At 40.9% G+C, this 12509-nt stretch overlaps 1 protein-coding gene across 1 annotated transcript in view; it reads left to right on the plus strand.

The window, feature by feature from the left end:
• Positions 1–12509, plus strand: part of pnpla7b (patatin-like phospholipase domain containing 7b) — a 331521-nt gene that overhangs the window by 236214 nt on the left and 82798 nt on the right. The window contains exon 27 of the mRNA XM_073052200.1: positions 1046–1202. Coding sequence (XP_072908301.1) covers positions 1046–1202 — 157 coding nt within the window. The remainder of the gene's footprint in view (positions 1–1045; positions 1203–12509) is intronic.

Here is a 12509-nt window from a genome sequence, read left to right on the forward strand (position 1 = left end):
TTCGTAAACACCAGAAACATTTAAGTCTTTGGGTCATTGGGAAGGTCTCTTTTATAAAAAAAACGTAGAGGGAAAAAATACTCTGGAGTGATTACTCACTTTCCATCTTGCAATAGTGGCTGCATAATGAATGATCGAGGTGTGGTGTGCTTTTGATTAACTGTGCATCATTGTAGAGAGGAGACTGACCAGCTTCTGACTTCTCTTGCTGCCCACAGCAGCAGAATACCCTGTAAAATTTGAGTGTTTACACTACCTCCTTGCATAATCAAGGGGGCTTCAGAAATCTAACCCATTTGTTTCTAGGATGAGGCTTATGCATTAAAAAAGTTATTGCATAGAAATACATTGAATTGTGGTTACCAATTGCACTGATTTAGGAAATATTTTATTTTTGATGATGTGCATAAATGGTATCGGAAATTTAATTGTATTCTATCATGACCATACTTAAACGCATATTTTACCACTTTTCCAGATTTGAAATTCTAGTCTGTTTTTGGTGATGTTTTGTTTGAAGAATAACTATGGACACAGGATACCCTCTTCCCCTTGCATATTTGGGGATATTTTATCTAGCTGAGAGGGCTAGGAGGGCCTTGCTGTAACCATTCCTTCATCAGAAGCTCAATACTTCTACAAAAATATTGGGGTGTCAGTGTGGATTGTGTGTTCTGATCTCTAGAATAACATAACTATTTGTTATATGATAATGTGGTCAGATAGCAGATACCTGTTATCTGAGCTGTGTGTAATGTAAGAGCGGATAGAAATGCACTGAACTGGTCAGTTTGCCCCAATATTTATACTCCATGCAATTCTCTTCCTTTTCTGTCTATCTTATCTCAGTCTATCACTGTATGTTTCTGGCTGTCTTTCTCTTGTGTACTTTTGAAACTGTTTAATCTCTTTTCCCCAACTGTATTACTAAGGTTCCAAGCATGAAGCAGAACATAATGAAACTGTAACTACCTCAATTACTAATCGGCAAAACTGGAAAGTTTTGTGCATTTTGTAATCTGATGAACTGTGCTTGCTCCTGCAGGGGTTGTTCTCAGGTGGGGATTATCCGAGCAATGCACGAGGCGGGTATCCCCATCGACATGGTGGGCGGAACCTCCATCGGCTCTTTCATGGGAGCGCTCTACGCAGAGGAAAGGAATGCAAACCGCATGAGGAGCAGAGCAGTTCAGTGGGCAAAGGTAAGAGTTTCAGCTCCTGAGTGAGACTGGATACCAAGAGAAGAGCATGGACTTGTGGGACGGGAAGCAGGGTGTGTCCTGTACCTTAACAACAAGACCAACGTTGATCTGCTGGCACAACTCAGCAACATCTGTGGTGGGAAAGGAATCGTCAGTGTTTTGGGTCAGAGTCCTGCATCAAGACCTTAATTCCTTTCCCCCAACAGATGCTGCTTAACCTTCTGAGTTCCTCCAGCAGACTGTTGCTCCAGACTGCAGCTTCTCTGTGTCCTTGCCATGCTATAGTGCCTCGTTCCTGGCAACAGAAAGTACACGTGCAGGAATATTTTTCCTCTAATGTGCATTTTTTTTGGTTAACAAATGCTGTTATTAATTATGTCATCATCTAACATCCATGCGAAAAATATCATCCAGTTTGTCGCTATACCAGAATTACTGCCAGCTTCTTGGGTAACAGAATTCCTAAATTGCAGCTTGCAAATACTCTTCTTTAAATAAGTATCTGTAATAGTAGGCACGCCTTCAGTATGGTTAAACACAACCAGCTGCTTTGCATTTCACTGTGCAAATGATACAGACATAAATGTAGGGACATCTTCAAGGAGTGATGCCTCTAAAAGACGGCATCCAGTATTCAGGACCCTCAACACCCAGGACATGACCTCTTCTCATTGCTCCCATCAGAAAAGAGGTTCAGAAGCCTGAAGGCACACGCTCAACAATTCAAGAACAGCTTCTTCCCTCTGCCATCAGATTCCTGAATGGATATTGAACCCATGAACACTACCTCACTACCTTTTTTCCCTTATTTTACACTACCTATTTAATTTAATTTTATATATATATATACACTTTAATTTATCGTTTTTATTATTATGTATTGCAATATATTGCTGCCACATAACACACATTTCATGACATATGCCATTAATATTAAACTTGATTCTGACATCTTGGAAATGACAAAACTAAATTTGACTGTATGGTTGACAATGAAGAAGAAATTCTGAAATTGCAGGAAGATGCTTACTGGTTTGGTAGGCACAAAAATTACATTCCATCTGACAAGTGTGAAATTACACATTTGGGGAATGCAGACAAGGCCATGAAATGCATGATAAATGACAGGATACTGAGGAGTGTAGAGGAATGGGATCTTTAAGAGTGTGTTCAGAGGCCTTTGAAGATAGAAGTATGAGTAGGTAAGGTTGATGAGAAGGGATATAGAGATATCAGAACAGGGAATCATTACAAAGTGACACATGGAGTTCAATTCATCAGACAGCATTTCAGATATGTAGGCAATAGAGCAGATGCAAAGGAACTTTACAACAAATTTACTAGGGTTGAAGAGTTATTGTATTGTGGAGAAATCACTAGGTTGGCATTAATTTCTTTGGGAAAAAGGAGACAGGAGAAATTTAACAGAGATATATAAAATGATCAAAGTTGCAGCAGGCTAAAGAATTTATATGCAAAATTAATTCACCAGTAGGGTAAACAAATCAACATCAGTACCCTATCCCAAGCGAACATCCCCAACACCGAGGTCATTGATAAAACTCAGCTGGCTCTGATGGACAGGCCTTATTAGTCATGTACCTGACACCGAACTCCAGAAATGGGCAATGTATTATCAAAGAATCAAAGCATGTTCTGAAAGCTTCCTAGAAGAAAAAATATGCAACATCCGGATTTAAGAATCCTTGCCTACAGCCAATTTTATTGGAGAAGAAACATTCAGGATGTCATTGACAATCTTGAGTCCGTGTATTGGGAGCTTTGAAATAACTCCCACCCCATCTAGCATCTCGGGCCACCATCTGTGAAAGAAGAGTCTGCGGTTTCCACATTCATAGAAGAGGAAGTGTCAAAAGTCCGCAGGAGGAAATAAATATGCTGGCAGAGTGAGCAGATGTGGGTGATGAAATTTCATGCAATTATGAGGAGCATTACCTTATGGCAAGGCACTAAGACATTATTGCCTAAATAGTACAGTTCTAAATAACATGGGAACAGATGAACTTGAGTGTACGATATGTGAGCATAAATCTTTGAAGAACGCAGGACTGGCTAAGACAATTTACTTCCAAAGATGTAACTGTTGCTTGAACAGCCGAATTTTATTGCCTATCTCTTGAGAAATGGTTATGAGCAGTTGCAGTCCTTCTGATGAATGCACTCTCACAGTGCTGTTGAAGGACTGGTGATATATTTCCAAATAATCTTGGTATGGGAACCTACAGAGGGCTGTGTTGCTATGTGCCTGCTGCCGTTGTCCTTGGTGGTGCCTTGGCAAGTAACTGCAGTGCATGTTGTGCATGATACTAACAGTGGCCACAGTGTGGATACAGCAGGGCTGCTTTGTCCCTGTATCCTAGGTGGTGATGGCTTTCCTGAGGGCGGCCCTCATCCAGGCAAGCGAAGAGTGTTCCTTGTTGCTCCTGATTTTTATTTGGTGGGAAGGGTTTAGAACAGGGGTTTCCAACAGTTTGTGTGCCATGGAGCATTACCAATCGAGTGGCCCATGGACAGATGGTGACTTAATAGCTGCAGCATACATGGTGTTCTGAGCTGCTCTTGTAACCACGGTAGTTAATGTGGCTGGCCTAGCTTTCTGGTCAGCAGTGACTTCTGCAGGATTTTGATGGTTGGGGACTTGGCAACGATGTGTGGTTGGAATCTTGTCGGAGATTGTTGTCACCCACGCTGTTGTGATATGAATGTCACCTGCACGTCAGTCCATGCTTAAGTATTGTCTGAATTAAGTATGGCTGCTTCGTACACTGAGGAGTTGTGAATGAGGTGAACGTTGCGTATTTCTCTTCAAACATACACTTTCAATTTTTATGATGGAAGCAAAGTTATTGTGAGCAGCTGTGGACGCTTAAAACAGTTATTATATTTTATAGTTTATTGTTCCCTGAGTTCTGTATTAACTCCACATTAGGAAAATGTACTGTGTGCCCCTGGGTCTCTGTCAACAGTACACTCCACTTCTGTGTAAATCTTTCATTATTATTCTTTTCTGTTATTTAGTCTATTTTTCTAATCATGATTCTGCAGTTTTTTTATTACATTGGGCTTCAATTTTGATGGCATGTCAATTGTGTAACGTTTTATTAAATGTCTTTTGGAAGTTCACTTGTGCTTTGTGGATTGCATCTCCCTCATCACTACCTTTCTTACAGTATTTCATCAGAAAAAATATGTCAGTCGGATGTGATTTACTTTCAACAAATCCATGTTGGTTTTTTTCTGATTGATCCATTCTCCTCCAAATGATAACTCATTTTGTCAATGATTTACGATTTCTGGAACTGCGTATTAAGTTGACAGATCTGATCTCTTGGGTTTATTGTTACCCTCTTTTTGAACAAAGGTGTAGCATTTGCAAGTTTCCAATCCTTGGACACCACCTCTGAATTTGTTTGGAAGATTATGACAAAGGCCTCTGCACATTCCCCCATTAATGTAGGATACATTCCATCTGAATCAGGTGGTTTATCATCCATAAGCACAGATGGCCTTTTCACTGCAGCTTCTTTTTCAGTTTTTAACCAATAAAATTCCAACTGCATGTTATTTTGCTAGGACTCCTGCAGCACCTTCTACCTTGGTGAAAAATAACATTAAATAATTTAGTATATCATTCATGCTTCTCCCTCTTTTTTTTTGGTCTGTGATCAGCCCTGTCTCTCCTCTTGCATTCCTTTTCCTGTTCACATGCTGTTATTATCATTTTGAATTCATGTTATGCTTGCTGCCAGCCTTTTCTCAGGCACCCTCACTGCCTTTCTTATTTCCTTTCTGAAATGAACCTGGCTCTCACTTGTGTGAACAATCTGTTGTCGTTCATGTGCTTTTTTTCTGCTCAATTTTGCTCTTTCTTGCTTTGATCATCCAGGAAGCTCTGGCTGTAATTTCCCTATCCTTCCTTGTGATCACAGTGTGCCTGCACTGTAGCTGAGTCATTCCCACCTTTGGATTATGATGGTATGTTTTGCTTGTCAAACTTTGATTCCAACTTAGCTGGGTCAGTTCTGTTCATTTTCCTGTTGAAATTGGCTCTTCTCCCATTGACTGTGTCTACCTTGCACTGGTCTATATCTTTCTCCATAGCTTCTCTAGACTTCATGGATGCTGAATGTTTCCTCACTAATACTTGCTCCACTTGACTTGGCTCATTTCTCGCAACTTGTATGGCCCAACTATTTTGATCTACTGTTCTTCTGAACTCACTTTAGAAACTACCTCACTTTTCTCCTTCTGTTAATACTAATCTAGTCATGTTTTGTATAGTTAAAATCATAGTTGTTGAGTCACAGAGTCGTACAATACAGAAACTGGTCCTTTGTCTTACCATGACCAAGCCAACCATTGACCCTTCTTTCTTTTCACTTCAAATCCATTTTGGCTCCAAGGATATTTAGAATCCTTTTTTCTATCCAAAAGGAGGTATTTTTACTGAAGTCTTTTTTTTATCCAAGGAGATATATGAGCAATCATAAACAAGATTCTGCAGCTACTGGATCTCTGGAGCAACACACACAGAATGCTGGAGGAAGTCAACAGGTCAGGCAGCATCTATGGAGGGGATAAACTCTTGTTTTAGGCCAACAGGCAGTTTTTTATTGAAACATAGAGCTGCAGGCACGTCAAATGCACTGCCAAGGATGGTGATAGAGGCAGAGGGCACAGGAACTTTCAAGAGACTATTGGGCAAGAACAAAAATGTGTAGAGAGGGGAAGAGATGGTCAATTTGTGGGAAAGAAATATTAGAATAACTATGAGTCGTTGGTTTAATTAGTTTGGTACAACATTATTGGGTGAAGGGCCTGTCCTGTGCTTCATTGCTCTGTGTTCTAAACCACATCTCTTATTGCCACAACGTGACATCTCATGAGGTTAATTACCCTGCTGCTCACTATATCTATCTCCTGTCTAAGGAAATGCCTATAATTGTTGATCGCTGGGAATACTGTACTCTGCCTGTGTACCATCAAACTGCTCACTATGGTTATGGTTCTAGCTGTGTGCCCAGGGGAAATGTTCACTTTTCCCCTCCACCATCAGCTGTACGGCATCCAAAACCCTGAGCTCGAGCTCCTTCTGTTGATGCCAGTTGCTGTTGCCATGCTTACCCAGAACACACATGGCAACAAATGTGAATTCAATTGGTTTAAAATGCTTTAGTCATATCTCTGTTTATTCGATTAACTTAATCAACAGACAGGCTGTACATACCCTTGAACAAATTTGTTCATTCGTTGGCTCTTAAAGCAATTACTGTTTTGAATTCCTTCGGTGCTCCTGGCCGCAATCTTCCAAATACTTATTTAAACTCTCTGGTCCTGTCAGTGGCTCTCCTTTCACTCACCAGGTTTCTGTCTCCCATCCTCCTTTTACGGATCAGAACTGTGTCTCCTGCACTCCTTCAATGTACTCAGGCTCTGTCATTTGTACTCCTTCTATGTCATAGAAGAGTTTCTGATGAATAGTTGATTGTGGGGGAATCAACCATAATGTAAAGGAAAGGCTGTTAGCTTATTGAAGATGTTCGTTGCTCAACACTCTTGTCACGTGAATGTTTCTTGCTACGTATCCGCCCATGTCTGAATGTAGTGCAGATGTTGCTACATTCAGGCATGGATTGACTCCTTTGTTGTGAAGCTATAAGTAAAACATGTAATTATTGAATCTTGTGATGGAACCGAGATTATTGATAAAGCAGCTGAAGATGGTTGGACTTCAGACTGCCCTGAGGAACCCCTTCAATGAGGTCCTGGGCTAGAATAATTCGCCTGCACTATCCTCACCCATCTTCCACTAGGTTCAAAGTAAATTTATTATCAAAGTACATATGTCATCGTTTATTCTCTGGGGGCTTTCACAGCAAATAGAAAGAATACAATAGAATCAATGAAAACCTCACTTGACGTATGGGCTAACAACCAATGTGCAAAAGACAACGAACTGCAAATACAAAAGGGAAAAAATAATAAATAAATAAATAAATAAATAAGCAGTAAATTTTGAGAGCAGGAGTTGGAGAGCTATTAAAAGTCGGTAAGTTGTGGAATCAGTTTAGTGCTGGGGAAAGTGAAGTTATCCCCTCTGGTTCAAGAGCCTGATGGTTGAGGAGTAATAACTGTTACTGAACCTGGTGGTGTGGACTTGAGGTTCCTGTACCTTTATGCCTGGCGTGACTTCAGTAAAGCTTTTTCTCCCCCTCTTGATCACCACAGACTTCAATTTTGCAGGACTTTTTGAGGCCACACTTATTGCTGGTGTGATACCTTCATCAGTTAACTCATGTTCCTTTTAGAATCCAGTCCTTCCATTGTGCATTGCTCGGACCAAGGTTGTGGTAAGGAGCTGTGGTGCTAGCCAAATCTAAGCAAAGGATTGGTGAACAGTTATTGCCACTTGATCAAAAGCAGAGTGATTTGGGAATGGGAAGAGAGACCAAGGAAGGATAGTTAACTGCATTGGATTTTTCTGCTTTCTGTAGTTAAAGCACATGAGATTTTAGGTTTCAAAAACAGTACATAAAATATTAAAGCATGCAATTGTGATGAACCTTTATGAAAGACTAGTTGGGATGTAGTTGGAGTATTGACCCAGTTCTGTTCAGCACTCTTTAGAAAGGATATGAAGATCTTGGAGAAAGTGCAGAAATAGGTTTTTAAGGTATTTCTAGGGGCAAATGATCTCTGTTGCATTGTTAAACTGGATTCTCTGTTCTTGGAGCAAAGAAAATTGGAAGTGAATTGATTGAGGTACATGAGGTTTGGGAAGGATAAACAGAATTACTGCTCACATTATTTAATGCATCAATCACCAAGAGGTGCAGATTTCATGGGACAGGTAGAAGATGGGCACTAAAAAGAAAAAAAAGGGGGCGCAAATGTGGTGGAAGTGAAGTCAGTCGTGTTTAAAAACAAAGCTGGGATTGGCAATTGGAAAATAATTTCCAGGGTATTAGTTGGAAAATGAGATTGGCAGAACTGCTACAGACTGGGTGGGCTGAGTGTTCACATTCTGCAATAGAACACATCTGTTATTGAATAAACGAATTACTGCAGTCATGTCATCAGGTTCACTGAAGCTATCTCAAGTGCAAAGTCAGAAAGCATTTCCCTGTGTTTGTTTACTAATTGCATTTAATTTTAGTGTGATGGGCACTATAATGCTTCTGTAGGACTGAACATGTGTAGTGTTAATATTCCTCTTGTGAGGAGGAATAAAACTTAATAGCATTTTGTTCACCTGAAAGTTAATGATTTTGTTGTACTGTTTTGATACTCCATTTCAGTAGTAGGATATCAGTTGTAGAATAGTAACTGGTCTGCTGAGTGCTTCCAGCAGAATCAGAATCAGGGCTATTATTGCTGTCTTATAGGATGTGACGTTTGTTCTTCTGTGGCATCAGTAGAGTTCAAAATAAACCAATAGTCCACATAAAGGAAACAAGCAAATTCTCTGTTCTATTCTTCAGCTGTGCTTTAGAGATACTCCCAATTATTGGAAACATCATCTCAGCATTCACTCTGTCTAGACCTTTCAGTAAGACCCCCTCCCCCCAGCATTCTTCTAAACTCCGACAAGTACAGGCCCAGAGCATCAAACACGCTTCATATATTAACCCTTTCATTGCCAGAATCATTCTCTCACACCTCCTCTGAAGCCTCTCCAATGCCAGCACATTCTTCTTCAGCAAAGTGGACTTAGATGAGAACTACCTACAGATGGAGATGGAAGAAGCGTTCAAAGCATTTCTCCACATAAACACTCACAAAGGGCTTCATTTTTGGAGTATCATCTGCACCTGCACTCTCACAGAAAGCTATAGTGCTACAAGGCTGTTCAGGCACTCATTGTTACCTGGATGACAACATTGTGATTGGTGAGAATGGCAAGTAACATCTCCAAAATCTCAAGACAGTGTTAAAAAGATGAGAAAATTATGGACTTGGCGCACGACGCAATTGTGATTTCCTTAAACCAAGCATCACTTACTGTGGTCACACTATTGACGCACAAGGATTACACAAGTGTGCAGTGAAAATTCAAACAGTGGTGGAAGCCCCAATGCCAAAGGACGGGTCTCTGTTGTATCCTTTATAGGATTTGTTAATTACACTAACAGGTTCCTGTTAAATTGGTTACTGTGCTCCACCTCTTAAACTCATATAGATCGGGAAGAAGTGGCAATGGACCAAGTAGTGTGAGGTGGCTTTCAAAAAGGTAAAGGAAATGGTGACACCAGACACTGTACTCACACATTATGATCCACATCATCCATTGAAGCTTGCTCTATGATGCCTTCCCTTTTGGAATAGGTGCAGTCATGTCACATGAGTGACGGAAGTGAGCGCCACATAGCCTTTGCATCATGATCCCTTATTGCTACAGATAAAAATTATGCACATATTGACAGAGAAGCTTTGTGTTTGGTTTGGGATGTAACTTGTTTCAATCAGTACCTGTATAGGAAGGGTGTTCCACTAACAGCAGCAGCACGAATGCAGAGCTGGCCTCTGTTTCTTGGAAGGCACGATTACAAGATTCAGTTCAAGAAGACAAATGATCGTGGAAATGTTGATGGATTGTTCTGTTTCCTCTTGGAAGAGGAAATAACTGAAAGTTCTACAAAAGAGGGAGTTCCTCTTCATGTATTCTCCCTAAAACAATCAAATCTCTCCCTGTTCCAGCAGAGATGATCTGAAGGGAGACCAGAAAAGACCCCACACTGTCTTAGGTCTACATGGCAACTCATAGTGGCTGAAATGAGCAGCAGAAACTCCTGTTACCCCCATTTTTTTTAATTATCAGAGTTGAGATAATAAATTCTCCTTGGAGTGCGGAGAATGAGAAGTGACCTGATAGAGCTGTATAAGATGATGAGAGGCATTGATTGTGTGGATAGTCAGAGGCTTTTTCCTAGGGCTGAAATGGCTATCATGAGAGGGCACAGATTTAAGGTGCTGAAAGTAGGTACAGAGGAGATGTCAGGGGTAAGTTTGTTACACAGGGAGTGGTGAATATGCAGAATGGGCTGCCAGCGATGATGGTGGAGGCGGATACGATAGGGTCTTTTAAGAGACTCCTGGATAGGTACATGGAGCTTAGAAAAATACAGGGCTATGGGTAACCCTAGGTAATTTCTAAAGTAAGCACATGTATTGTGCTGTAGTTCTTCTATGTTTCTATGTTCCTGGGATGAACTTGCTCTTAATGGGAATTGCCTTATGTGAGGATTGTGAGTTGTTGTACTATTCAAACTGAGAGCTAAAGTGTTGCAAGAGCAACATGTCAGTCATCTAGGTGTGGTCAAAGTGATGGCGTTGACTCAAAAAAAAAGTTTTATCTGGTTCCCTGGGATAGATCAGCAGATTGAACAGTTCGCAATGTACTGTTCAGGGTGCAAACAGATGCAGAAGATGTAAGTGTAGTGTCTCTCTATCCCTGGGAATGGTTTGCATTGCTCTGGCAGACGACTCGTGTGGATTCTGCTGGACCATTCACGGGCACAAATTTATGGGTAGTAATGGATGCAGCTACATATAGTTTGGTGAATAGGATTGTCAGGACCACTCCCGGCAGTCCCAGAGTCATCTCCTACAGCCGCCACGGAGGTGGCCCCAGAACCTGCGAATATTTCACAGCCACAAGTCTCACCCGCCAAGCAGAGTGAACGTCCCCCAGCTTTTGTCAGGAATGATGTTATCCCACAAGAGTAAGAAATCCTCCATAGTGATTTAATCATTAAGCCTGAATGGGACAATTTAACATTTGCTATGCTGTGGATGTCTATGTAGTAGTTTATATTGTGTATATGCATGGAAAGGGTACTGCAGGTATGTCATCATGAGACTGTAAATGTTTGTCATGATGTCAAATGTTTGAATTTGAGCCAGGCTGTAAGGTGATAATATCCCAAGTTAGTGCATGAATTAGTCAAAGTTGGGGATATCTGAACAGGGGCTTAGACAGTTTTCACTTCTAATCCATGTATATTGTTGGGGGGATTAGCTGGCTGGTAATGGCATTGGTGGCAGGATGTCTCCAGCTGTATCATGCAACTTCTGGCCATTGTTTCGAGGTAGCCTATTTAATCAGTATTGGACCTCCATTATCTGCATTTTATCCCCCATCTTCATTTCTCCTTTGGCTGCCTGGTGAATGAACGAATTTGACGGTCAAGTTCCTGCAATAAGCTAGCTTTATACCACAACGTCAGTGCACGATGCAGCATGGCATCAACCCTCACAGCCCACCAAGTCTGCATCGACCATCAAATAACCATTTATACTGATCCTCAATTAGTCCTTTCTTTTTATCTCCCACACTCCATATTCCACATCATGACTAACTTCTCCTTCCCTTCGTTCTTCTCAGAGGTCAAAAACAAGCAACAGTATGGAGCCAAAAAGAAGGGAATTTATTAAAAGTTTCCTCTGACCTCCTTTGGCTTTGGAAACAAGTCTAAGAGGTCACATGGACTAAATATTATATGAAAGATATTTTATGCATGATCTGATCACTGACTGGCTGGGATTCCTGTTAAAGGCATGACAGCCATTGGCACTGTATTCCAGAAGCTCACTATGCTTTGGAAATGAAGTGCCAAACATCCAATCTATTTCTGCTGTATAAATTTTTTCTTTCTTTCTTAAATCCTTCCTTCAAGGTCTGTAAAATTAGAAAAAATTTGCAAAAGGCATATTCTGTGCCGTTAAAAACATTTTTGTCAGTGTCCTCTGCTGGAAGGAAAGGATGGGTCATCTCTAGGTTCTGTGCTGACTCCTTGACAGTGAAAGATGCTCATAGCCATTCTACAAAGTACGGACTGAGGTGGCAGAGGTGGTCAAAAAGTAGGGGTGAGCACCTTGAAGGTCTTGAAGTGGCATCTGGTGTAGGTTCATTAAGCTCAATTGATTAGATTTTTTCCTTTCCCAGGTCCTGGCATTACTGATGGTGCAGGGAATGCACGAGAATGCCAACTCATCTTTACATGTGCCCCAAAGACTAGATATTAAGGAAAACAGAAGGAAAAGAGCCAAGTGATAGATACAGGGTCAGGACATGAAACATAAGCCCTTGATTGGATCTGCAGAAAGGAGGAAAGCTTATTTATCGTGATTCATAATTGGGTGACATATATGCTTTACAGCCAATAAAATATTGTGCAAAATGTCACTTGCTGAGGCTTAAGAATTTTTTCATTTCTGCTATTTTGGCCACATGCTTCAGGTCATTGCTGCAGTTGTACCTTGAGTCTCCTTTTGTGAGACTGTGCT

The sequence above is a fragment of the Hemitrygon akajei genome, chromosome 7, assembly GCF_048418815.1.
Source record: "Hemitrygon akajei chromosome 7, sHemAka1.3, whole genome shotgun sequence".
Classification (NCBI taxonomy): Eukaryota; Metazoa; Chordata; class Chondrichthyes; order Myliobatiformes; family Dasyatidae; genus Hemitrygon; species Hemitrygon akajei.